At 45.4% G+C, this 26501-nt stretch overlaps 1 protein-coding gene across 8 annotated transcripts in view; it reads left to right on the plus strand.

Annotated features, from left to right (window-relative positions):
• The window catches only part of LOC106584009 (myomegalin), a 116449-nt gene that overhangs the window by 72566 nt on the left and 17382 nt on the right, over positions 1-26501 (plus strand). For 4 of the 8 annotated variants that reach the window (XM_014168750.2, XM_014168753.2, XM_014168752.2 and 1 more), the window contains 18 exons: positions 9273-9410; positions 9648-9767; positions 9957-10049; positions 10423-10632; positions 10769-10927; positions 11018-11122; positions 11323-11460; positions 11552-11731; positions 13519-13713; positions 13943-14210; positions 16833-16939; positions 17128-17297; positions 18212-18581; positions 18718-18907; positions 19044-19160; positions 19356-19866; positions 20141-20388; positions 21144-21198. In XM_014168750.2, coding sequence (XP_014024225.2) covers positions 9273-9410; positions 9648-9767; positions 9957-10049; positions 10423-10632; positions 10769-10927; positions 11018-11122; positions 11323-11460; positions 11552-11731; positions 13519-13713; positions 13943-14210; positions 16833-16939; positions 17128-17297; positions 18212-18581; positions 18718-18907; positions 19044-19160; positions 19356-19866; positions 20141-20388; positions 21144-21198 — 3374 coding nt within the window. Of the gene's footprint in view, positions 1-6133; positions 8430-9272; positions 9411-9647; positions 9768-9956; positions 10050-10422; positions 10633-10768; positions 10928-11017; positions 11123-11322; positions 11461-11551; positions 11732-13518; positions 13714-13942; positions 14211-16832; positions 16940-17127; positions 17298-18211; positions 18582-18717; positions 18908-19043; positions 19161-19355; positions 19867-20140; positions 20389-21143; positions 21199-26501 lie in introns of those variants that run through there. The other 4 variants (XM_014168747.2, XM_014168746.2, XM_014168749.2 and 1 more) reach the window with 4 other exon arrangements.

Below are 26501 nucleotides of genomic sequence, written 5' to 3' on the forward strand. Positions count from 1 at the left end.
ACAGCATGATCATTACACAGGTGCAACTTGTACTGGGGACAATAAAAGGCCACTCTAAAATGTGCAGTTTTGTCACCCAACACAATGACACCGATGTCTCAAGTTCTGAGAGAGCGTGCAATTGGCATACTGACTGGAGGAATGTCCACCAGAGCTGTTGCCAGAGGATTGAATGTTAATGTTGTTTATTTACTATAAGCCTCCTCCAACGTCGTTTTAGAGAATTTGGCAGTATGTCCAACTGGCCTCACAACCGCAGACCACGTGTAACCAAGCCAGCCCAGGACCTCCACATCCGGCTTCTTCACCTGCAGGATCGTTTGAGACCAGCCACCCGGACAGCTGATGAAACTGAGGAGTATTTCTGTCTGTAATAAAGCCCTTTTGTGGGGATAAACTCATTCTGATTGGCTGGGGCTGGCTCCCAATTGGGTGGGCCTATGCCCTCCCAGGCCCACCCATGGCTGTCCCTGCCCAGTCATGTAAAATCCTTAAATTAGGGCCTAATGAATGTATTTCAATTGACTGATTTCCTTCTATGAACTGTAACTCAGTAAAGTCTTTGAAATAGTTGCATATTGCATTCATATTTCATATATTCATATGTTTTGTTCGGAAGTTTACATACACTTAGGTTGGAGTCATTAAAACTCATTTTTTCAACCACTCCACAAATTTCTTGTTAACAAACTAGAGTTTTGGCAAGTCAGTTAGGACATCTACTTTGTGCATGACACAAGTAATTTTTCCAACCATTGTTTACAGACAGATTATTTCACTTATAATTCACTTATCACAATTCCAGTGGGTCAGAAGTTTACATACACTAAGTTGACTGTGCCTTTAAACAGCTTGGAAAATTCCAGAAAATTATGCCATGGCTTTAGAAGCTTCTGATAGGCTAATTTACAGAATTTGTATCAATTGGAGGTGTACATGTGGATGTATTTCAAGGCCTACCTTCAAACTCAGTGCCTTTTTGCTTGACATCATGGGAAAATCAAAAGAAATCAGCCAAGACCTCAGAAAAAAATTGTAGACCTCCACAAGTCTGGTTCATCCTTGGGAGCAATTTCCAAACGCCTGAAGGTACCACATTCATCCGTACAAACGATTGTATGCAAATATAAACACCATGGTACCACGCAGCCGTCATACTGCTCAGGAAGGAGATGCGTTCTGTCTCCTAGAGATGAACGTCCTTTGGTGCGAAAGTGCAAATCAATCCCAGAACAACAGCAAAGGACCTTGTGGAGATGCTGGAAGAAACTGGTACAAAAGTATCTATATCCACAGCAAAACGAGTCCTATGTCGACATAACCTGAAAGGCCATTCAGCAAGGAAGAATCCACTGCTCCAAAACCGCCATAAAAAAGCCAGACTACGGTTTGCAACTGCACATGGGGACAAAGATCGTACTTTTTGGAGAAATGTCCTCTGGTCTGATGAAACGAAAATAGAACTGTTTGGCCTTAATGACCATCGTTATGTTTGGAGGAAAAAGGGGGAGGCTTGCAAGCCGAAGAACACCATCCCAACCGTGAGGCACAGGGATGGCAGCATCATGTTGTGGGGGTGCTTTGCTGCAGGAGGGACTGGTGCACTTAACAAAATAGATGTCATCATGAAGATGGAAAATTATGTGGATATATTAAAGCAACATCTCATGACATCAGTCAGGAAGTTAAAGCTTGGTCGCAAATGGGTCTTCCAAATGGACAATGACCCCAAGCATACTTCCAAAGTTGTGGCAAAATGGCTTAAGGACAACAAAGTCAAGATATTGGAGTGGCCATCACAAAGCCCTGACCTCAATCCTATAGAAATTTGTGGGCAGAACTGAAAAAGTGTGTGCGAGCAAGGAGGCCTACAAACCTGACTCAGTTACACCAGCTATGTCAGGAGGAATGGGCCAAAATTCAGCCAATTTATTGTGGGAAGTTTGTGGAAGGCTACCCAAAACGTTTGACCCAAGTTAAACAATTTAAAGGTAATGCTACCAAATATTAATTGAGTGTATGTAAACTTCTGAGCCACTGGGAATGTGATTAAACAAATAAAAGCTCAAATAAATCACTCTCTACTATTATTCTGACATTTCACATTCTTAAAATAAAGTGGTGATCCTAACTGACCTAAGACAGGGAATTTTACTAGTATTAAATATCAGGAATGGTGAAAAACTGAGTTTAAATGTATTTGGCTAAGGTGTATGTAAACTTCTGACTTCAACTGTATATATACATGTGAAATGTCAGAATAATAGTAGAGAGAATGATTTATTTCAGCATTTATTTCTTTCATCACATTCCCAGTGGGTCAGAAGTGTCTATGTCCTGGAAAGTTGGCTGTTGTATACAACGTCCTTCTATTCACATTAGTGCACGTTAGAAACAACTGTCCCGGTTTAGGGACACTGATCCCGTAGAACACGGTAGAACTGATGCGCATCAAGAATTAAAGGTAACAAAGCACGGGAAAAGGTCATTGGGCGCACTAGAGCGAATTAGATAATTCTCTCCTCGATGTTATTCTAACAAATAATCCTGATAGGTATCAGTCTGGTGTTTTCTGTAATGACCTTAGTGATCACTGTTTTACAGCTTGTGTTTGTAATTGCTGCTCAGTAAAACGACCTGTCCTGATTTGTCATTGACACTTGCTAAAAAACTTTAATGAGCAAGCCTTCTGTAACGGCTGTCGTGGTGAATGGATGACCAAAACGCAGACGGGATGTGAATGCTCATCTTTCTATTTAATTAGAATAAAATGAACACAAAAACAAGAAACAATAGACCGACAGGAACAGTTAGCAGGCTAACATAAAGCAGTGCTAAAACAACAACCCACAAACCCCAGGTGAAAAACACCCTCCTAATATAGGACTCCCAATCAGGCACAACGATATCCAGCTGTTCCTGATCAGGAGTCACAAGACTAACACAGAAACAGACATACTAGAAAACACATACAGACTTCTGCCACGTCCTGACCAAAATACTACACAACTACTCCCTCTGCTGGTCAGGACGTGACACCTTCCTTCCTGAGCTGGCCTCTGTTAAATGGTAGTGAATCAGCTTCATCCCCTATGTCAAAGACACTTGGGCCTTATTTTTTTTTCAGTGGTATTGTTAACAAACATGCCCCCATAAAGAAAATGAGAATTAAAAATAGATTAAGCTCCTGGTTCGAACGTGATCTTACAGAGTTACTCCACCTCAAGAATTGCATTTGGCGAAAGGCTCAGCACACGCATTCTCAGGCTGACTGGCTCTCGTTCAGGCAAATTAAAAATAAGTGCACTCAGGCTATCCGGAAGGCCAAAGTTAGTTACTTCAAGGAGCAGTTTTCTCTCTGTGGATCTAACACCAAGAAGTTCTGGAAAACGGTTAAAGACCTGGAGAATAAACACTTCTCCTCACAGCTGCCCATGTCCCTTAATGTTGATGATGTGGTTGTTACTGACAAGAAGCACATGGCTGAGCCCTTTAATCACCACTTCATTAAGTCAGGATTCCTATTTGACTCAGCCATGCCTCCTTGCCTGTCCAACATTTCATCTCCCACCCCTTCTAATGCTACTATCCCCGATGCTTCTCCCTTTTTTCCCCCTGCCCCGCTACAAAATTTCTCCCTGCAGGCAGTCACTGAGTCCGAGGTGCTAAAGGAGCTCCTGAAACTTGACCCCCAAAAAACATCTGGGTCAGATGGTTTAGACCCTTTTTTCTTTAAGGTTGCTGCCCCTATCATCGCCAAACCTATCTCCAACCTTTTTAACCTCTCTCTCCTTTCTGGGGAGGTTCCCATTGCTTGGAAGGCAGCCACGGTTCGTCATTTATTTAAAAGGGGAGCTCAAGCTGATCCTAACTGTTATAGGCCTATTTCTATTTTGCCCTGTTTATCAAAAGTGTTGGAAAAACGTGTCAATAATCAACTGACTGGCTTTCTTGATGTCTATAGTATTCTTTCTGGTATGCAATCTGGTTCCCACTCAGGTTATGGATGTGTCACTGCAACCTTAAAGGTCCTCAATGATTTCACCATTGCCCTTGATTCTAAGCAATGTTGTGCTGCTATTTTTATTGACTTGGCCAAAGCTTTTGATACGGTAGACCATTCCATTCTTGTGGGCCGGCTAAGGAGTATTGGTGTCTCTGAGTGGTCTTTGGCATGGTTTGCTAACTACCTCTCTCAAAGAGTGCAGTTTATAAAATCAGAACATCTGCTGTCTCAGCCACTGCCTGTCACCAGGGGAGTACCCCAAGGCTCGATCCTAGGCCCCACACTCTTCTTAATTTTGTAAGTCGCTCTGGATAAGAGCGTCTGCTAAATGACGTAAATGTAACAACATAGCTCAGGCAGTAGCTCACTGCACTCTATAGCTCACTGCACTCTATACTCCTCTGTAAACTGGTCATCTCTGTATACCCGTCTCAAGACCCACTGGTTGATGCTTATTTATAAAACCCTCTTAGGCCTCAATCCCCCCTATCTGAGATATCTACTGCAGCCCTCATCCTCCACTTACAACACCCGTTCTGCCAGTCACATTCTGTTAAAGGTCCCCAAAGCACACACATCCCTAGGTTGCTCCTTTTCAGTTCGCTGCAGCTAGTGACTGGAACGAGCTGCAACAAACACTCAAACTGGACAGTTTTATCTCAATCTCTTCAATCAAAGACTCAATCATGGACACTCTTACTGACAGTTGTGGCTGCTTTGCGTGATGTATTGTTGTCTCTACCTTCTTGCCCTTTGTGCTGTTGTGTGTGCCCAATAATGTTTGTACCATATTTTGTGCTGCTACCATGTTGTGTTGCTACCATGTTGTTGTCATGTTGTGTTGCTACCATGCTGTGTTGTCATGTGTTGCTGCCTTGCTATGTTTTTTTTTAGGTCTCTCTTTATGTAGTGTTCTGTTGTCTCTCTTGTCGTGATGTGTGTTTTGTCCAATATTTATATTTTATTTATTTTTAATCCCAGCCCCCGTCTCCGTAGGAGGCCTTTTGCCTTTTGGTAGGCCGTCATTGTAAATAAAAATGTGCTCTTAACTGACTTTCCTAGTTAAATAAAGGTTAAATAAAATATAATTATTAATAGCAAATTCAGTGATTGAAATTATGACCCCATCCTCAATAGCCTATTCCAGCAGGCTACTGGGAAACACAAGTGCTTCTTACCTCGAAATTGCAAATGAATTAGTCTGTTCATTTGATCTAAACCAGCTGCTAAATCGTTCAGTTTACATCTTGACCACATCTTGCCTAGGCTACTGTAGACTATCTGAAATAAAATGTAGGCCTATCAGGGACTATAGGCTACCTTCGCCTATCAAAGCAAACCATGGCAAAGTTGAATTCCAATCATAAACCCGGATTTTAGTCTGTAGCCTATGCCTATTGAAATGACATGTCAATCTCGCAAATGGGCCATTTGTACCTGTTTGTCGTCTTAACATCTGGCACATATTAACTGCACAATTGCCAGAACATAGCCTAACATTTATTTTTTTCTTCTTCCAAGTGTTTCCTGCTCAGAGATTGAGATTCTCTGTTCAACTTTCATCATTCAAACTCATCTTTCGGATTTAGCTTTAGTTATGCACATGCGCAAAAGGGATTTATTTACAATTATAAACCGGGTTTGAGGCCTGATGCTGATTAGCTGAGAGCCATGGTATATCAGACCTTATACCATGGGTATGACCAAGCATTTTTTTTACTGTTCTAATTACGTTGGTAAACAGTTTATAATAGCTATAAGGCACCATGGGGTTTGTGGTATATGGCCAATATACCATGGCTAACGGCTGTATCCAGGCACTCCTTGTTGTGTCTTGCGTGTTGTGTCTTGCATGGTATATTGGCCATGTACTGTACCATAACCCCTCATGCCTTTTTGCTTAATGAAAGCAGTCAGTCATCAAGCAGTCAGTTAAATCGACATCCATTGTTGGAAAATTATCTGGGGAGTTTAATAAGGGCAAATTCTATTTTATCTTGCAACATATTCAAATGTATTTATTACCTCATGTCATAGTTTGCAATAATTATTATTTTGATAATCCGAATTTAGCTTCTAACGTCGTTACAAGTTACGTCGATATTCCTTATTTATTGTATAAATGTGGCAACTCTTTTGCTGTAAAAAAATAGTTATTTTTCAGGCCTTTTGTGCGGGTTTTGTTTAGTCATTGGGTTGTGTATTTGGTGGGCCTGGCAACCCTGAATAACGTTTCCATCGCGCCCTGTTCTGATACACATGAAAACCCCGTGGAAACCATCGGTTCCATCTTCTCCCTTCCTCGTCACACGGTCCGGTAAACTGCTATCAGGGAGCCGAAAAATAACGGGACACCCACACCTTTTTTATAAGGACGTCACCACTACAGTATTTTTCTTTCGGGTGGTGAATTCCGTGTTCGTGTTGAATTAGCTGAGATGAGACAGCGCAACTGTAATTTGTTGTCTTGGATGAGCCGTGTCAGAAAATGCAGTATGAGATGACATCGGCAGTGAAAAGAATAGCGTGATATATTTTGTTTAGATCTGAAATGAGCACTATTGATAATGTATGATCTGTTTGATGACATTTTGTGAAGAACTGAAAGCGTTTCGACCGATTAGACGCAGTGTCGGGAGACACTTACAACGACACTGGATTTGGGCGCTTATCACAAATGACAGACGTCTCTTTCTTATTACGCTATATTCCATATATTGACCATGTTTAATTAGACTACAGTCTATATTTTTAGATGATCTTGAATAGATATAATCGCGATTGAATAGAAATCATTGCGCCCCTTCAAAGCACTGCAAAGAGCATAGGCTACCCCGTTTTTGATGCAACGAAGAGCTTTCATAACGGCAAATCGGCACAATGTACTAGTAACTACTAGTCTATTAGCCTACTATTTATTTTGAACACATAATACATAGAAGAAAAGTAAATGATCATTGCACAGCTAAATCATTTAAATAAAACCATGGATTATTGATCTCCAAACTGCTGGCACAATACATTTTATTTTATTGCCTGAACAATCTGAACAGACACAATTCCCCTCCAGTAAAACTGAGAGCAGAATTTCTCTGTAATGTTGGACATTAAAATGAAGGAGGCGTGTCGGATCTGCGCCCGCGAGCTCTGCGGTAATCAGCGGCGATGGATCTTCCACCCGGCCTCCAAACTCAACCTGCAGGTGCTGCTGTCCCACGCCCTGGGCAGAGAGTTGACCCGTGATGGCCGGGGGGAGTTTGCCTGTTCCAAGTGTGCCTTCATGCTGGACCGCATGTACCGCTTCGACACAGTGATCGCCCGCGTGGAGGCTCTGTCCCTGGAGCGCCTGCACAAGCTGCTGCTGGAGAAGGACCGGCTGAGACAATGTATAGGAGGCTTGTACTGGAAGAACAACACCGAGGACCAGACCCAGGATCAGACTGGGATGGGAATGGGGATAGGGCTAGGGGGTACTGGGGCTGGAGGGACAGAGAGTGGTGGGCGGTCTGAGGGTGACTCCCCTGTGATGGACCTCTCAGCCCTGCAGGAGGCCAGGTACAGCTCCCTGCTTCAGGGCGACCTGGCCTATTCTGTGTACGAGTCCTGGGCCGACCACGAGGACCAGCAGAGTCCGGTCCCGGATCACCAGCACCACACCCAGCATCATCACCCTCAATGCTCAGGATCAGAGACTCTGTCTGGGCATCGCTCCAGGCGGTGCAGAGGGTGTGCGGCTCTCCGTGTGGCCGACTCTGACTACGAGGCCGTGTGTAAGGTACCTCGGCGGTTAGGCAGGAGGAGCACGTCGTGTGAACCCTCCACCCGCTACTCAGGCAGTGCCATGGGGGGTGAGGAGACCTCCACAGGGTCAGAGTCCACGCCTGTCCCCTCCAAGTCCTCTCCCATGGGGCCAGAGAGCGACAGGACTCTGTGCGATGGGGATACAGAGAGGATAACCCTCAGCCCGGGCTCATCGATAGAATCTCAGGACACAGCCGTGGACGTGGCTCAGCCCTGCACCGCTCACCAAGTTGAGGAAGAGCAGAGAGAGGGAGGAGAGAAGGACCCAGGGAGGGATCAGAGGAGAGACCCTCGTCTCCAGGGGGATGATGCCCCCAGGGAGGGATCAGTCTCTGGGTTGACCATGGAGCTGGCTCTAAGTCTAGTGAGGATCTGGGAGTACAGACCTCTAAAGTCCCCTCAAGGCAGCAAGCTCCCTATCCTGGTCAAACCCAAACTGGAGACGGGCCTCCCTGGGCTCCCCCTGTCTCTCAGAACCCCAGACTATGACCTCTACTCCCACCCTGGTATCCCAGAGCTGGTGACCCCCAGCAGTCAGCAGGAGCTGCAGACAGAGCTGTCAGAGATGGAAGAGCAGTGGCTTGATGACTATGTGCAGTGTGGTCCCTTCTGCTTCCAGCAGGTACCTAGCAAGACCACCACCAGCCCCTGGCTCATAGAACAGACACACTGGAACTAACAAGACCAGATAGAGAGGCTTGAATTGGGGAAGGAGATGGGATGGTATCTACTGGCCTGGAAGGGTCGTGATTCTACAGACAATCAAACCACTTTTCCCCATCGTGATCCTAGCAACACGTCTGTAGCCACGACAACGGTTGCTATATGAACAACGATGCCCCGTGTTAGGCATGCTCTCCTCTGTTTAATCCACCTCCATAGCTTCCTTTGTCATGTTAATCATTAGCTAGCCTTGATACATGGCTAGGAATGAGCGTACTGATATTCTGAAATAATGGCCACTTGATAAGTATGACTCCGGGAGTTTAGTGGGTTGGTTTTTCCACTAAAGGTTGATTCACTGAACTGATGGAACAGCGTGTAATCATTAGAGCCCAGCTTGAGTCTTGTGTGTGTATTAGTGTGTGTGTGTTCTACCTGTAATGAGTTTACAGCACATTATGTTGGAGCAGGATTGGTTGATCTTTGAAATGAAACGACAAGGATATTTGAGTTATTTCACTATCCCTGACTACTAGAGACTTTACAGACCAAAACAGCCCCTCTTAATCATAAAGATAGCTCTATAGAGCTGAAAAACAAAAAACAGGAAATAAATGCCACTCTGCCGTGGAAACAGGGACTACTTTCTCAGGAAGTTATGGTGCAGTGAACTGACCTCATCACTTTCCACTCTCACACAGGGGCATGGGAAGTGTGTGTGTGCTTGTGTGTGTAAATATACGTGCATTTTGTCATTTTATAAACCTGAACCTATTTGTGTGTGTTGTGTTGTGTGTTTCAGAGGCTGCTAGATGAACAGCAAGGCCAGCTTCGTCAGTATGAGACTGCTGAAAGTCAGTGTGTTACTGAGCTCCAGAAGGCCCAGCTCCAGGTCCACTCTCTACAGGCCAAGATCAGAGAGAGCGAGGCCAGGAACCAGGTACCACTTCCCCCTCAGACTTTCACCATTCCTCCTTCTGAAGCAGTTCCTATTTTTACTCTACTTGACCATAGCATACTGTAGACATGCATCAAGGGCGGATTATTTGTTCAATCTTAAGAAAATAAACACTAAATTGAACTATTATTTCAAAGGCCTGCTTGTAAACTAGTTAATAAAAAAACGAACTACAGTATTAGGTTTTTAGCACTTCTCTGATGTGAATGTGATGTGTAGAAGCTGCAGGTGCGACTCGGGGACATGGAGTGTGAGCTGCGCTTGGTCAAAGAGAAGGCCCAGAGACAGGAACGAAACGTCCTCGACCTCACTGACACTGTCAACAGCAAGGAGACTGAGGTACAGAGGGAGAGAGGGGAAGAGGGAGGGAGAGGGAATGAAGGAGAGGCAAAAAGAGTGAGAGGGAGAGACGGACAAACAGGAAGCGAGATAATGATGCCACTTTACACTGTATTTTGTTCAACAAATGATGAACAATAGGTTACTTCACTCATGTGTTTTTATGTGTTTCGTGGGTCTCCCTCTCAGGCAGCAGAGTTGTACCGGGTCATAGAGGAGCAGAATAAGGTGCTGTGTTCTTTGAAAGAGCTGGCCAACAGAACCCAGCTCCAAACACTACAGGTCAGCCCTCCTCCGAACCGTACACACACCTCACACACACACTTTGTACTAAAGTCCTAGAACACTAAAATGCTCTTAAATCTACAGCTGACGTGACGACACCGTCATTTACGGTTTGTGTAGTGTGTTACAATTTTATCAACATGATAATTGAGAGTAATAAGAGCTTGGCTTTCTCCATCTCTAATAGACCTTGTATTAATACACAAGCTTGATAGGATCCTTTGTAATGTCCCACAGTGCTAGTATAGAGAAAGCACAGCTGACCCCAGCACACAGCACATAGAGCTATCTGTAAACCGCCTTCACTCTCTGGCTCTCTTCCACCCACACCCTCCTCATGTCCTCTCTCTCTAACCCGTCTCGGGTGCAGGTGTCTGGGGTAGAGTTATTGCGAGGGCAGGGGGAGGTGCTGGCCCTCCAGGGCTCTCTGTTCCAGGCCCAGCTGGAGCTGCAGGGAAGCCAGAGAGCCCAGCGTCAGGCCACCAGGAGGGAGGAAGACCTCACCAGAGCCCTGCACCGCCTGGAGACAGACCTACAGGGAGTCATGGAGCACAGACACAGTACTGAGAGACACAACCAGGTGTGGGGGGACGGTGTGTGTCTGTGTGTGTGGCTTAGCCTTGCAATGGGGTTATATTTTCATTTTGTGAGTACGTGCATGCGTTTGCTTGTGTGTAAACATTGTATGAGACTTTGATGCTACCTGTCTGCTCTAGGACTTGCATCTGGTGCTTGAGAAAGCTCGATCAGAGCTGCGGCGGAAGGAGGAACAGCTGAAAGAGAAGAAGGGAGAGAGACGGAGAGAGGAGGAGGAGAGAGAGAAGAGCATCCGAGAGCTGAGGACCTCACTACAGACCAAAGAGCAGCTGGTGCAGGTCAGAAACAGACACACACTCACACACCCCATTCACACACCACCTCCCTCATCCGCAGCCTTCCTAACACACTCTGTGCCTGTCTCTCAGGAGTACTCCGAGTTGTTGGACCAACAGCAGGAGCCCAGGGAGAAGAGAGACACTCTCCTCACCAAGCTGAAAGATCGCATCAAGGACAGGGACAGAGCACTGGAGGTGAGAGTCCTAGTCAACGAGAGTTGAACCTCAAAGAAAACATATTACAGATATAAGAGGCGGGCAATTTTCCATCAAACTCATGATACAGGACTGCATGGGTTGCATGGACAGCAGTGTCCTGTATGGTGGTGATTGACAGCTATGTTCCATTAGAGATGCATTACGTTGTTCTATTTCGTTGTGTTCCCTCCCATCAGCGAGCGGTGGATGAGAAGTTCCGCTGTGTGGAGAAGAAGGAGGGAGAGATGCGGAGGCTACAGCGTCTTCTCAGAGAGAAAGAGAGAGACCTGGAGAGACAACACTGTGTACTGTCCAACAACGAAGAGACCATCACGGTACTGATGGACACACACACACACACACACACGCACACGCGCACACACTGGTTACTGAGTTCCTTCTATCTTGTGTGTGTGTGTGTTAAAGAGTCTGGAAGTGCTGGTGCGTGGGAAGGGTTTGGAGCTGGAGCAGGTGTGTGAGGCATGGAGGAGTGTACAGCGCCACCATGAGGACAGGGAGGAGAGACACAGCCGCAGCCTGAGAGAGAGAGACACGCTCATCAGCCAGCTACAGAACGCCCTGCACACACGTACCAATGAGGCTGAGGTGACATGCCCTAATTATACACTTGCCACAGTATACACAGGGGCGAAAATCTGATATCAACTTTGGAGGGGACAATTACATGAAATTTTCTCAAGAGCAATTCCTGAGGGGGACACCAAAAGTAGTGCTGTAACACATAGCCTACATTGTAATATGGTAAATGTATATTGAGGAACCAAAGAAATAAGGTGTTTGCCGTACTCCTAACTACCGGTACCCAAAACTACACAACTAATCACAACAGCAATACCATTGCCTTTAACAAATCTTAGTTCAGTCACCAGCTTAAGTTGAGAGTGGGGGTATCCATGGCATTTTCCAATTATGTTCCTATTTTACAAGTTAAAAAAATGGAGAACCTTTCATAATGTTGCCAAACAAAGACTCAACAAACTTACCTGAGACTCCCTGTCTCTGCCAGTCTGTCCCTGCATATCTGTCCCCAACTCTGCTGTCTGTGTGCCATCTGTTGCCTGCTCGGCCTAATGACATCATTGTGAAACATTTCCATTAGAATTTCATTTCTTTCTAATGAACATTTTATCAACTAGTCTTTGAGATATTAGGCTACTAGGGTTCTTACTTTGCGTTTTGGTGTACTGAAAAATACTCTGATGTCCGTCTTTTATTTTTCTGCCATTTTTCTACCTGGCTGGCTGGCTACACACACAGTGTGTAGGTTATTTACAGTAGGAGATGGGCTTCTATCATCTTATCTTTTATCATTCTATTTGGGCTTCGATCTAAAAAGTAGCTAGCAAATGTGAAACGGATTAAAATGACAAGAGTTGACAGCTGTATGAGTTCACCATTTACACAACATATGCTGCAACCTTTTGTAATTTTAATAGTTTGTTTCATATTGGCTGGCTTCCAACAATAGCTGAATTTGCAAAGCTAGCGAGCACCAATTCCGTTTCAGTGGTGTTTGCTATAATCTTTGCTACCCGGGTTAAATAAAGGTGAAATAAAATAAATAAATAAAAGTTCCCTTGCGACAATTTATCTTTTGTACCGAGACCATTAAATATATTTAAGACAATGGTAGAAGAGAGTGTAGTTCTGTTCAGACTTCAGTTTATCGCTAACCTTATCACAGGGACTTTGAAGCACTAATTTACATCATCTGCATGCTGATCTTGGAATAAATTGACGATTGCAAAGATTCCATCTTTGACGAGGCCACATAAATGGAATAGGTACTAGCTTGCTTAATAGTTAATATTTGTGCCCTAGCTCTGCATATTCAGCTAGTGTGTGTGCGCGATTGACTGGATTAACCTCACGTCAGTTAACGTTCATTGAGTGCCTTTCAGACAGTAGACATGACCCCTCTGTTACCTTGCCAACTAAGGAACTGGCAGTGGATCAAACCATTGTGAGGCAAAGGGTGGGGGGGTCGCAATCTTTTGAAACTTAAAAACGCGCTATTAAGTGTCTATAATCAGCACAATTGCTTTCATTGCGTATTATTAATATTATTTAAATTACATAGTTATGTTTCAATGATATATTGGGGGGGACAAATCATATTTTTCCCGGGATGGGGGGGTCGTGTCCCCCCCGGGATTTCCGCCCCTGAGTATACATATACTGTACACCAGCACAAATAGATTTCCGCTGATCAGTGGCAAAATATTTTTAAACTCTTGCTTCTTGATTCTTCACACTATTTGCAATTTCTCGTCTTCTCTCTCTCTCTTTCTCACTCTCCCTCTGTCTCGTTCTCTCCGTCTGTCTCTGTCTCTCTCTCGCTCTCACATTATCTCTTGCTCTCTGCATCTCAGGATCTGACTGGAGCCCTGCTTGGTAAGGTGAAGGCAGATCCCAGTGAGGTGGTGGAGGAGCTGAAGGCTCGCCTCTCTCTGAAGGAGAAACTGTTCCAGGAACTGCTGTCCGACCGCAGCCGCCAGGCTCAGGAGCATCACTCACAGGTCCAGGACCTGCTCAACACCATCGGCACCAGGGACCAGTACATCCAGGTAATAAAACCACACTGGCCTGAGAGCTGTGGTTTGGTATAGCCTGAGGGACTGATTGGGTAGCGAGAATGAGAAGAGAAAGAAAGAGTGAGAGAATGAGAGAGAGAAAGAGACTTCTGCCACAAAGAAGCTGTATTGAGTCAGATCTTTTAATCCCCAAAAACCTCCATCCTTTCCCTCCCTCTCCCTCTCCCTATCCTCCCCTCTCCTCACTGTTCTCCCCCTCCAGGAATCGGCAGGTCGTCTGGGTGAGGTGATGAGTGAGCAGACCGTACGTCTCCAGGAGCTCCGCAGACAGCTGACCTCTTGCTCCCTGGCCTACGGATCTCAGCTAGGCCTCCAGGGTCCAGACTTCCAGGGGACCAGCCAGGACCTCCGGGCCTTGCAGGAGGAACTACGTCTGGCTCTGAGGAGGGAGAGGGAGGCCCAGGCTGAGCTCACAGCCCTCAGGACCCAGGGCACTGCCAGGCCAGCTGACAGGCAGGCAGAGTTTGAAGGTGGGCATCAGAGGAGCATGGGGCTCTGTCTGTAGTGGCACCATCTGTCTGTAGTGGTACCTTTTTTTGGGGGGTGATGATGCTAACCATAGTTAAGACTTCACAATGTTATTTATATATCAGCTAATAGATTTTTTTTTATATGATTTGAGCTTTTTTTGTAAAGCTTTGTGCAATTCTACATTTGTATGTTTTAATTGTGTTATGCATTGGATTATGTTTACAGCAGCTTAGGCATCAAATGCTTCTTTGAACGTATAACCAGTAGGCACAGAAACAGAGGGAAGATATGACTTATGTTTACATACAATACAAGGGATTTTGAACTTTGTATGATAGTGTCGATAGCATCATATGTTTTATGTTATGACTTCAACTATTTATACTAATAACGTGTGTGTGCCTTCGCGTGCTCAACTGCATGATTCATGGTGGTTATATAGCATGTAATGGTATTGCGTGTTGATATACCAGTCTCTGCAATTTGTATAGAATATCTAATAACGACTGCTGCCTGAAGTGTGTGCTTCAAGTTGATTGGAAGTGATGTTTTGCTTTTGCCAGAGTACGGTACATTTCAACAACCATTAATTATTATTATTCGTTTTAGCTCATTGTGTGGGTAAAATCTATAAACTGTTGTCTGAGTGCCACGCTATAAAGACCACGGTATGTAATAATAAAACATTGTTTTCTGACCTTGGGAATCCTCTCTTCGACTAGAGGTTTGTCAAATAGGAATCCTTTCTCCCAGAGACATTACCCGGCACGCGTCTGAATGAGAAACCATTTGATCTGGTAACATGGCAGAAGCTGCTTTTGCTACGGTCTCGACCGTCTGAGTCGCAGGTACTGTGACATCATCATCAATGGAGCACAGACCTTGTGTTGAGCTGAATAAACAAACCTTGTGTTACGCTGTCGGGGTTTATATGGTGTTCATGGTGGGCTCGGCTCCACTGTCCCTCCCGCCTCACCTCCCTCCCTTACTTCCTGCATGAACATAGTCTACATGAGTTGTACACTGGTCATAAACGTATCTATATCCAGTTACGTTAAGATCAATCTCTGTTAATACGCCTGATTCTCTCCACTTTCCAACCTGTCACAGTTGGTTCTACTCAGAGTAATAGGTAGTATCAGTTGAGGTCATTTGTGGATATAAAAGGTAAGAAACCCACCTAGATATACAATGTGGATGCATGACTGCATGAGCGTGTGTGAGTATATAACCGTATACACAAAATACCCCCCCCTATTCGATTGTTTGAAGGGCCATGCACATTACCGGTACATAGAAACAAGGGTAGACTTTCCTAGTTGCATGTTTGCTTACATGTCAATCAGATTTCCCTAATCACATTTAAAGGGAAGACCTTAATCCCCAGAGCCCTGTTAGACCCAATGAGCAGAGACATACCTCATGCTGGCCACACCTCTTCTTAAAGTCTGTGTCACTGGTCTCTTGTTGCACAAGCTGTGTCTCCAAAGTACAGCGTCTGTGAAAAGAGAATATTGTATCGCTTAAGTCTCTATCACTCACTCGGCTGTCTGACTGCACAAGATTACAGCCAGCTAGTGCTTAGACATGCATTTGAATGCGTTTCTATTTGAATAGAGTATATTCCTGAAGTCCAACACTAAACAGATTACATAGAGGTCTAGACAAAATGATGGACTATTATATTAGCCCAAGGAGGCCTTATCCTTTTTAGAATGTGCATTCTGCACTCTTTGATGCATTTTAATACACTGCCCTGGCCAATTGCACTTCATATCACATCATCTTCTATTACCTAGTTATACGTCATAAACCTGTAGATTTGATCAATGAAACATTTTGATGATATTAGTTTTAAAAGCATTGTGTTATGCGACCTCCTTACAGTACATTTAAGCTATCTTCTCGTCCCAGGCTATTATTGTGTCATTTTATTTTACTGTAAAATGACTAATATATATGTAAAACTACTCCAATAGCCTTACAGTAAACATTTAAAATGACTCTCCTCCTGGCCCTCTAGTCTGAGATACCTTAGCATGTTACTCCACAGAGCTGTGTCTGTAGGTTTGTATTTACTGTAAACAGTTAAAAGTATCTGCTTACTGTATACTTACAGTATATCTTACAGTTTACCTTACTGCATATCTGCCCGTACAGTAGTATATCCCAGTACAGTGAGATTTCCTCAGAGGAAAATAATGCGTTTCATGTTTGAAGCTTCTCTTCCTGTCATTACTGAGAGGGGGAGAGGTTTATAGGGTGACCACCACCATTACTGAATGCAGGAAGCATCTTTTGTCGATGCGTTCACATCAGTTTGCTTTTTTGGTGGGAAGATTTTGACATACAGAAAGGCCAGGATTGGGGTAGGCTATGTGTGGTATGAAAATGTACAGTATTAAAATGGTTGTTGAATTGTACTCTGGCAGAAGTAAGAAGTGTCAAGGATTTGTATGTTTTAATCAATCTGTTGCCACAAATGCACTCTAGTACTCCATGTCAGTGGGACGTTTTCTTTTCAGGCTTTTCTTTTCAGAACTTGGGTGTATGTATGTGTCCATGTTTTTGCTTATGTTTCAACTAAGAACTGCGTTCTGTGGTCTCGGTTCTCTTTCTAGAATTCAGCTCAGAGGACAATGATAATGTTGAGGTCAACAGTAACTATGCAGACAGCATGGAGGAAGAGGACTTCAAACTGACAGCTCGAACCCTAGTCACCATGCAGGTAGGCCATGTACTGTACCTATAAAATTGAAATAGTGGTAGATTATTTTGTCTGAATTATGTCACATTGAATCCTTCCTATCCGCCACTCATATTTTAGTTGTCAACCTGGGTGATCCAAACACACTGTGGCGATTTTGCACACTCAGCGCTCTCTCGCTCTCGTTTTCTCCACTCTCCTCCAATCAGAACACTGGAGGACCTGGGAAGGGGAAGCTATCCCAAGAGGCAGTGGGAGAGGCCCAGGGGCTGGTGGAGGTGAAGCAGCTGGTGCAACAGAAGAGGGTGGTGGAGAGAGAGCTGCAGGAGCTCAAGGCTCAGCTGGAGAAGGCTGGCTTCTCCTCCCTGTACAGGATGAGGTAACGCACGCTGACTGCATATATGTTATTATGAAACATGATATAAATACAGTATACACTGAGTGTACAAAACATTAAGGACACCTTCCTAATATTGAGTTGAACCCCCGTTTGTCCTCAGAACAGCCTTATTTCATTGGGGCATAGATACTACGAGGTGTCGAAAGCGTTCCACAGGGATGCTGGCCCATGTTGACTCCATTGCTTCCTACAGTTGTGTCAAGTTGGCTCGATGTCATTTGGGTGGTGGACCATTTTTGATACACACAGGCAACTGTTGAGCGTGAAAAACTCAGCAGCGTTGCAGTTCTTGACACAAACCGGTGTGCCTGGCACCTACTAGCATACCTCGTTCAAAGGCACTTAAATCTTTTGTCTTGCCCATTCACCCTCTGAATGGCACACATACAAAATCCGTGTCTCAGTTGTCTCAAGACTTAAAAATCCTTCTTTAACCTGTCTCCCCTTCTTTTACACTGATTGAAGTGGACATAATTATATATATTATTTTACCTTTTACCCCTTTTTCTCTGCAATTTCATGATTTCATGAATTTCAAATTGGTAGTTACAGTCTTGTCCCATCGCTGCAACTCCCGTACGGACTCGGGAGAGGCGAAGGTCAAGAGCCATGCGATTGAAATGGATTTAACAAGTGACATCAATAAGGGATCATAGCTTTCACCTGGATTCACCTGGTCAGTCTATGTCATGGAAAGAGCAGGTGTCCTTAATGTTTTGTTCACTCAGTGTATATATGAATGAAAGTGAATGAGAATAAATGAAAGTGAACAAGATTAAAATAATGAAAATATGTCCTTGTTCATACAACTAACGCCTGTGGTTTTCACCCTGGTTTGAGCAGTGGATATGAGAGGTGCTAGTTGAGATGTGTCTGTGTTCTCTCTCACACAGGAAAGCCCTCTTCAGCCTACGCATGGAGAACACGGAGTTGAAGTCTCACCAGACAGAGAGACAGTCAGAGACTGACCCCAGGGATGAACAGAGATTCCTGGAAGAAGGGGAGGATAAAGAAAAGCTGGATGTGGCGGGGGAGGTAGAGCAACTGTGTGGAGTTGATCTATCTGATGGCTGGGAGGATGAGCGTCTGTCCCAGGGGAAGCGCTGTGCCCCCAGGCCCACCTTGAGAGACCCTGGCCTGGGGAAGAGACACTGCACTAGGACTGTCTCTCTGGACCTGGGAGCCCTGCTGTCCCAATCCACACAGGAAGGGGAAGACATCACACCAAATGATACTCTAATAACGCATGCTACTGTATGTATGGTAGGTCAACTGTGAGAGGCCCATCGACTGATTACCTCAAGAAAGGAATATCATTCTAAATATTTAAACAAGCCTGAGATGAATCGCTACATCTCTATGGACACAACACTGACGTTACTCTGGTCCTGTGTTGCAGGATGATGATGAGGAGGAGGCAGGAGGAGGAGAAGCTGGAGACAGGAAGCGGAGCCCCACAGAAACAGTGATGGTTGAGAATGCTGTGCGGCTCCGGCTGGAGAGCAAGGAGCTGCAGGAGAGACTCGTGGTTTCTGAGGCCACTGTGGAGGCTCAGGCTGAACGGCTCAAAGGCTACAGAGATCTACTGAGTGAGTCAATGCACCATCACCACACATACGCACACATGCACATATGCACACATACTGTTTGTCTATCACACATACGGTAATATGCTACATGCATTAATTCTAATGTATCGTTCTCTCTTTCTCTCTCTCTCTCTAGTGGAGGCGTCTGTGAAGCGGGACAGTAAGCAGGTCCAGGTGGATCTACAGGACATGGGCTATGAGACGTGTGGTCGCAGTGAGAACGAGGCTGAGAGGGAGGAGACCAGCAGCCCAGGTACTTACTATTACTATTGACGCTACAAATACCAGCAGGTCATTTTTTTTTTACACTAAAGTATTGCTGTACTCTGCAATACTTGAGGGTTATTGGGAGATTTAAACAATCTACTATGGTTTAGTAAAGCCACAAGAGGGCAGTACTGTATTTCAGTTGTCTAACCCACGTCCCCTCCCTTCCTGTTCCCCGCAGAGTTTGACGATCTGGAGATGTGCACGTCTCTGGAATGCGGCGGCTCCCAGTGGTGGTCAGGCGTTGTGCATCCTGGGAAGGCCAGTCCTCCAACATCAACCTCCGAGGCTGATGACTTCACATCTCTCCAGCGATTGGTTGAGGACCTGCGCTCGCAACTCTCCCACTCCCAGACGGTGATCCGGAGCCTCCAGGGCCGCCTGCGCTCCCTCTCCACCTCCAGTGACCTCTTCGGCCCCTCCAACGGCCCCTCCACCCCCCGCAAGGTCAATTGGGCCTTCCAGTTCCAGTCCTCGCTCTCCCAGAGCGGCCTGGATGAGGACGAGGGCTGGGAGTCGTCTGGTGGGGGTCTAGGGCCCTCCCCACATCACCCCAAACCCGACAAGGATCTCCAGGAGCTGGTGTCTCGCGTGGGAGCCCTGGAGGACCAGCTGAGGAAGGTCAAAGGGACCCAAGCAGGGACTCCAGGGCTCCCTGCAGAGGGAAAGGCTGCCATCTGGCCTGGGCCTGGGTAGGTAGCACCACCACTAACCCTGGTCCACATGTTAGAATGTATGCCGTATACAGTTAGAGTATCACAGCAGATGAATTTACAGTAAACACAGTATATGTGACCCATGCTGGAATGGAAACCACAATCCTCTTGTTGCTAGAAAATCCACTGACTCATGGGAACCAGTTGGTTTCATATTGACGCTTCCTTCTTCATCTGTCTCATGTTAACTCTTCCTTCTCCCTATGTCTGTCTCCTAATGACTTTTCCTTCTACCTCTGTCTCCTTGCAGGAAGTTTGATACCCTAATACAGGCGCAGGCCCGTGAGCTGTCGCACCTGCGCCAGAGGATGCGAGAGGGGCGTGGCGTGTGCCACATCCTGACCCAGCACCTGGGCGACACCACCAAGGCCTTTGAGGAGCTGCTGCGTGCCAATGACATTGACTACTACATGGGCCAGAGCTTCAGAGAACAGCTGGCGCAGAGCAGCGCCCTGGCACAGAGAGTCAGCACCAAGATCAGCGGACGTGAGTGGAGAGGTGAACGCACATGTAGACACATAAGATATGCACCATTGCACACAAATAGCACTTACTGGACACGAAGACACACAAATCGTTCACAATTTACATATAGCGCTGGCAAAATTATCGTAACCTATAATTATGGACAATAACCTTGATTTGATTTGATTTGACCGGGAACCAAAAATGTGTTGCATCAAAATTGTCTTAATACATTTATTTTAGGAGAAGGGGGGTTTTAACTTCATCTGCAAGTCGATATAGTTTTCCCAATAGCAGTTTTACATTTTTACATGAAGTGGGTAAAGATTTGAATCATTTTATGAGCAGAATGGCACGGTCAGAAGGAGAAACTTAATTTCCAAAAGTTGCAAGCGGTCAAATCCATTTGTTTTTGAGACAGGGGTGTCACTAAAACTATATTTTATTCATTAGGTATGTCGTATTTAATTTTCAAAGATGCCTTATGATGCATTACAAGCTCAAAACATTTTTCAACAAAAATGACAATTATAACAATAACCGTGGCCATTTGCGTGATATTTAATCCTTACCCAAAATGACATAATCGTTACAGCCCTAATTACACGATACCCATGAGATAACGGGTAGCTAATATACTCAATCTTCAACATCTTTTAACTTTACAACAGACATTTGCAAACACAATTTCTCAGTCACGTCCAGTCATGTCCAACAAGTCATAGCATGAGTGTGTGTGACCTTGTGTGTGTATTATCCTTATATAAAGTGCTAATGTCTCTCTTCAGGGGATCATCCAGAGATTCATGATGACAAGACTGGCACAGAGCTGCTCGCCATACGGTATGCGTCTGCCAATTTGCTTTCTGTGTGCGTATGTGTGTGTTTGCAACAGTGTGACATGAATGCAACAGTATTTCATCAGTATCAGTGTCATCTCTATTGTATTGTTGGTAACTCCTCTGTATAGCAGTAGAGTTTGGCAGTTGGAAAATATTGATTGTTGAGGGCATGTGTGTCCTTCACTGGGATTCTCTCTCTCTGGTTTGTCACTTGATCAGTGATCCACACAGAAAATCAATTAGTCTGATTAACTCACTGGTAGACCAGCAGACTGGACAGTTGGCTGTGACGATCATCAGAGATTAAGATAATCAGTTGCTCATGTCGCCGACGACATCGGATCTCAATCCGATACACCACTGTGACTGTTATTGTTGGGGTGTAATCTCTTTGAAAACTACTGAGAGACAGATCTCTCCATTTCCCTCTTTTCCTTTCCTAAGTCTATCCACTATATTTCTCTGCCTGTCTTTTTTTCGCTCAATCATCTTTGCCCTCTCTCTTTCTCAGTCTCTCTAGTCCCTTCAACCTCATGCTGGTAGGGTGGCTGGTTTTATAGCGTTAGCAACATTAGCGTTAAGGCAAACATGTTGAGTCAGGGCCATGTGATGTCACCACTGCTAACCAGCCCCATGGCGACAGTCATTGGAGAGTTGCGTTGTGATTGGATGAACCCACTGCCCTCCCTCCGCCTCCCTCTGATCGTTGTGGCAGCAGCCTCAGACCGCCACGGGGGGATTTGGTTGCTGAGAAGGCATCCTTTTTTTCTTTCCATCGTGTCTGTCTGTCTGTCTGTCTGTCTGTCTGTCTGTCTGTCTGTCTGTCTGTCTGTCTGTCTGTCTGTGTGTGTGTGTGTGTGTCTGTGTGTGTGTCTGTGTCTGTGTGTGTGTGTGTGTGTGTGTGTGTGTGTGTGTGTGTGTGTGTGTGTGTGTGTGTGTGTGTGTGTGTGTGTGTGTGTGTGAGAGAGAGTGAGAATTAGCCCGTCAACCAGGCTACAGTGTTGTGGGCACGCAGACAAGACTCACACTGTCTTGTGTTTGGGTTCAGACTCGGAGATGGAGGAGTGTGTGTGTATGAGAGAGGGAGAGAGACAAAAACACAATGAACAGAACCTGACAAACATTGTATTCCTGTGTCAGCTTGTATGGTACTGTATCTTTTTTTATCTCTTCATCCCTGAGCTGTGCTCATCGCGTGACGTGGTCCTCATAGAGTCGACTGGTGCTGAATAACCTCTGAATAACTACAACGACTGTCCCGGTTTGTGGGGTCATACTGTGCAGCCAGGGGCCTGTTGGGTCAGCCTGTCTGCTGGATGGCCTTGGTATCTGGGTGCATCTGATTACAGAGTGTCCCAGCCAGTTAGAGGGGCAGGCAGTTACAGACAGGGGCAGGCGGACAGAGACTTACGGACCAGAGCAGAACATTAGAGCACAGTAAGGTGCTAGCCATCGCTGGTCCAGGCTAATACTGAAAAGGTAGTCGCTTTCTGTCTCTGGTCCAGGCTATTGCTAAAGAACAGTCTCTGTTTCCCTCTTCTGAAGTAGTGGCACAGGCTGCATATGAGAAGACACTATGTCCTATTCCCTATACTGCACTACTTTTGACTCACATGCACTACATACGCCACTCAATTAGTATTTGGTAGGATTGCCTTTAAATTGTTTAACTTGGGTCAAACGTTTCGGATAGCCTTCCACAAGCTTTCCACAATAAGTTGGGGGAATTTTGGCCCATTCCTCCTGACATAGCTGGTGTAACTGAGTCAGGTTTGTAGGGCTCCTTGTTCGAACACGCTTTTTCAGTTCTGCCCACGAAATTTCTATAGGTTTGAGTTTAGGGCTTTGTGATGGCCACTCCAATACCTTGACTTTGTTGTCCTTAAGCCATTTTGCCACAACTTTGGAAGTATGCTTGGGGTCATTGTCCACTTGGAAGATGCATTTGTGACCAAGCTTTAACTTCCTGACTGATGTCTTGAGATGTTGCTTCAATATATCCACATAATTTTCCTACCTCATGATGCCATCTATTTTGTGAAGTGCACCAGTCCCTCCTGCTGTAAAGCACCCCCACAACATGATGCTGCCACCCCCGTGCTTCACGGTTGGGATGGTGTTCTTCGGCTTGCAAGCCTCCCCCTTTTTCCTCCAAAGATAACGATGGTCATTATGGCCAAACAGTTCTATTTTTGTTTCATCAGCCCAGAGGACATTTCTCCAAAAAGTACAATATGTTTCCCCATGTGCAGTTGCAAACCGTAGTCTGGCTTTTTTTATGGTGGTTTTGGAGCAGTGGCTTCTTCCTTGCTGAGCGGCCTTTCAGGTTATGTCGATATAGGACTCGTTTTACTGTGGATATAGATACTTTTGTACCTGTTTCCTCCAGCATCTTCACAAGGTCCTTTGCTGTTGTTCTGGGATTGATTTGCACTTTTCGCACCAAAGTACGCTCATCTCTAGGAGACAGAACACGTCTCCGTCCCGAGCGGTATGACGGCTGCGTGGTCCCATGGTGTTTATACTTGCGTGCCATTGTTTGTACAGATGAACATGGTACCTTCAGGCATTTGGAAATTGCTCCGAAGGATGAACCAGACTTGTTGAGGTCTACAACTTTTTTTCTGAGGTCTTGGCTGTTTTGTTTTGATTTTCCCATGATGTCAAGCAAAGAGGCACTGAGTTTGAAGGTAGGCCTTGAAATACATCCACAGGTACATCTCCAAATGACTCATTTGATGTCCATTAGCCTATTAGAATCTTCTAAAGCCATGACATCTTTTTTAAGGCACAGTCAACTTAGTGTATGGTAACTTCTGACCCACTGGAATTGTGATACAGTGAATTAATCTCTCTGAAAACAATTGTTGGAAAAATGACTTGTGTCATGCACAAAGTAGATGTCCTAACTGACTTGCCAAAACTATAGTTTGTTAACAAGAAATTTGTGGAGTGGTTGAAAAACGAGTTTTAATGACTCCAACCTAAGTGTATGTAAACTTCCGAATTCAACTGTAAGTGCACTATAGGGAATAGGATGTAATTTCATGTCAGAAGCAGCCATGGCCGAATAGCTCCCAGGCACAGACAACATCTTCGGTGTCAGCATAGAATCCCACCTCTGTGCCATTCAAGGGTGTTGGGGAAGTATACAATAAACACAGAGTAGCAGTAACTGTGTCCCAGCTCTCCTCTGTTTCTGCCCCTTTGCTCGGCTAGAGTTCTTCTCTCATTTAAAGCATAAATGGAGAGATTCTGATTTGGAGGACTGCTTTCCCCTAGAGTTCATGTGTCGTTACAGGGTTGAGAGCAGGGTCAGCCATTGCATTTTGGGTAATTAGAGGTGCCTCTCGCTGTCTTATATAAGAGAGAGGATGGAGAGAGAGAAAGCGAGAGAGTAGGATGGAGAGAGAGAGAAGCTGAGCCAGGGGATATATCCCTGCAGTACTGCCACACAGATGGACAACCAGATGCGGAGGACTTAAATGTGTTTTATTGCCATTTGACTCATTTAGGACAAGCCCTTAATTGAGTGAGTGAAAAGAGGGGATTTGTATTGATTTGATTCCCTTGCATGTGCCTTCTCGCGAGAGTGAACTGAAATAGGTCAGGAGCATCTAAATCTACAGAGAGAGGGAGACACAGAGTGAAACAGAGAGAGGGAGAGAGAGAGAGAGACGCAGAGTGAAACAGAGGGAGGGAGTGCGCGAGAGCATCACTTTGCCCCACAAATAGCAAGAGAAGAGCAAAGCCTAGTATAGAGCATGTTCCAGCACAGGCTCAGCTTGTCCATTTCTAAAACTACAGGAGCACTACGGAGAAGCAGGGCTATATTACATGTGCAATGGTGGATTCTCTGAATACTGCATTTGATTCATACTAAGCCCTGGGACTTTTTAAAAGGGGATGCATTGACTACAGTACCTGGAATTCTATTTTGGACCTTAACCTTGTGGATTTTAGACAAATGCTTTGTTCCTTTTTTGAAGTATACAACCTCTTCAAAAATCCAGTTTGAGGTAAAATGTAATAAACAAAAAATGTTGGGGTGAGGAACAGATGTTCCCCTCACACTGCAGAACCTGCAGACAGAAGGGCTTAGAAGAACAACATTTGACAAAGGGCCAGATGGGGACAGGTTTTTTGGGCCAGCGCTGCAGTGTGGGTTGTAAAACACACTGAAGAGACTGACTAGGGTTATCTGACTCTTTGCGTTTGACCATTCAGCCCCGGATACACCGGCCTAATATCACTCTCTGCTCTCTCCGTCTCTGGAAAAACACCACTCTCTCCGGTCGCTCTGTTTTGTGTTTGGCTGCTGGTGGGAAAAGAGGGAAGAAACAGCGGTTTCCTTGAATGCAGGATTGGATGCTCTCTCTTCTTCCCCGAGGGACACAGAGAGAAAGAGGGAGACAGAGCTACTGAGACAGAGCTACTGCTCTCCTCAATGTGAATTAACTGTCCTCCATGCTGTACCAAAACACCAGTGCTTCTTTAAAGCAAATATAACTGGCATCATTGTGCTCGCTTAGCATAAAAAGCTAGTTCTTATCACAACAACGGAGGAAACGCCACCTGATCTAAGTTACTGCACAGCAGATTTGGGATTTGTGGGACATTGTTGGGCTTGTCTGTACTGGACTGGCCTGGATAAGGTGCTGCTTACAAGACTGCACTAGTTATAGTCACAGCCCACACACACATTTGCGCATCCGTATCCTCATTCTGTGTGTGTGTGATGTGTGGCGGCGGTGGAGACAGCCAGCAGATCGGCCTACTCCCCTGGACGTCTCTGAAACCAGGCCTAATCTGAGGATTTACTCTGCTTTTCACCTGATTGCTTACGACCAGTCATCCCTCTATCCCTGTCTCCATCCCTTCCTCTGGCCCGTTCCCCCTTTCCTAACCTAACTAACACTCCGGGGATCATGTCCTTGGCAGTAAGCTAATGAGCACTCCTCGTTTACCGTGGGTACCCAGCTGAGAGGCGTTGCCCCGGCGACGACCCCTCACGACGAGGACAGCGACTGTCTCGCTGGTTTGGAAGAGGAGGAGCAGGAGGAGGAGGAGCAGAGAGGCCAGGATAGCGGCTCTCTGGCCCAGGGAGGAGGGCCTTTGGTGGGGCAGGCTGGCCAGGTGAGCATGGGGCCCGAGCCCATAGCTCCACTCTGGAAGGCCATGCTGTCTAAGAGAAGCCCTCTGTACAGAGACTCTCTGTTCTCCTTCTCTCTGTGGGAGAGCCGGGCCCAGGAGAGAGAACTGGCCCTGTACAGAAAACACACTGAAATAGAGAGAAGGGCCCTG

This window comes from Salmo salar, chromosome ssa23, assembly GCF_905237065.1.
Source record: "Salmo salar chromosome ssa23, Ssal_v3.1, whole genome shotgun sequence".
Lineage (NCBI taxonomy): Eukaryota > Metazoa > Chordata > Actinopteri > Salmoniformes > Salmonidae > Salmo > Salmo salar.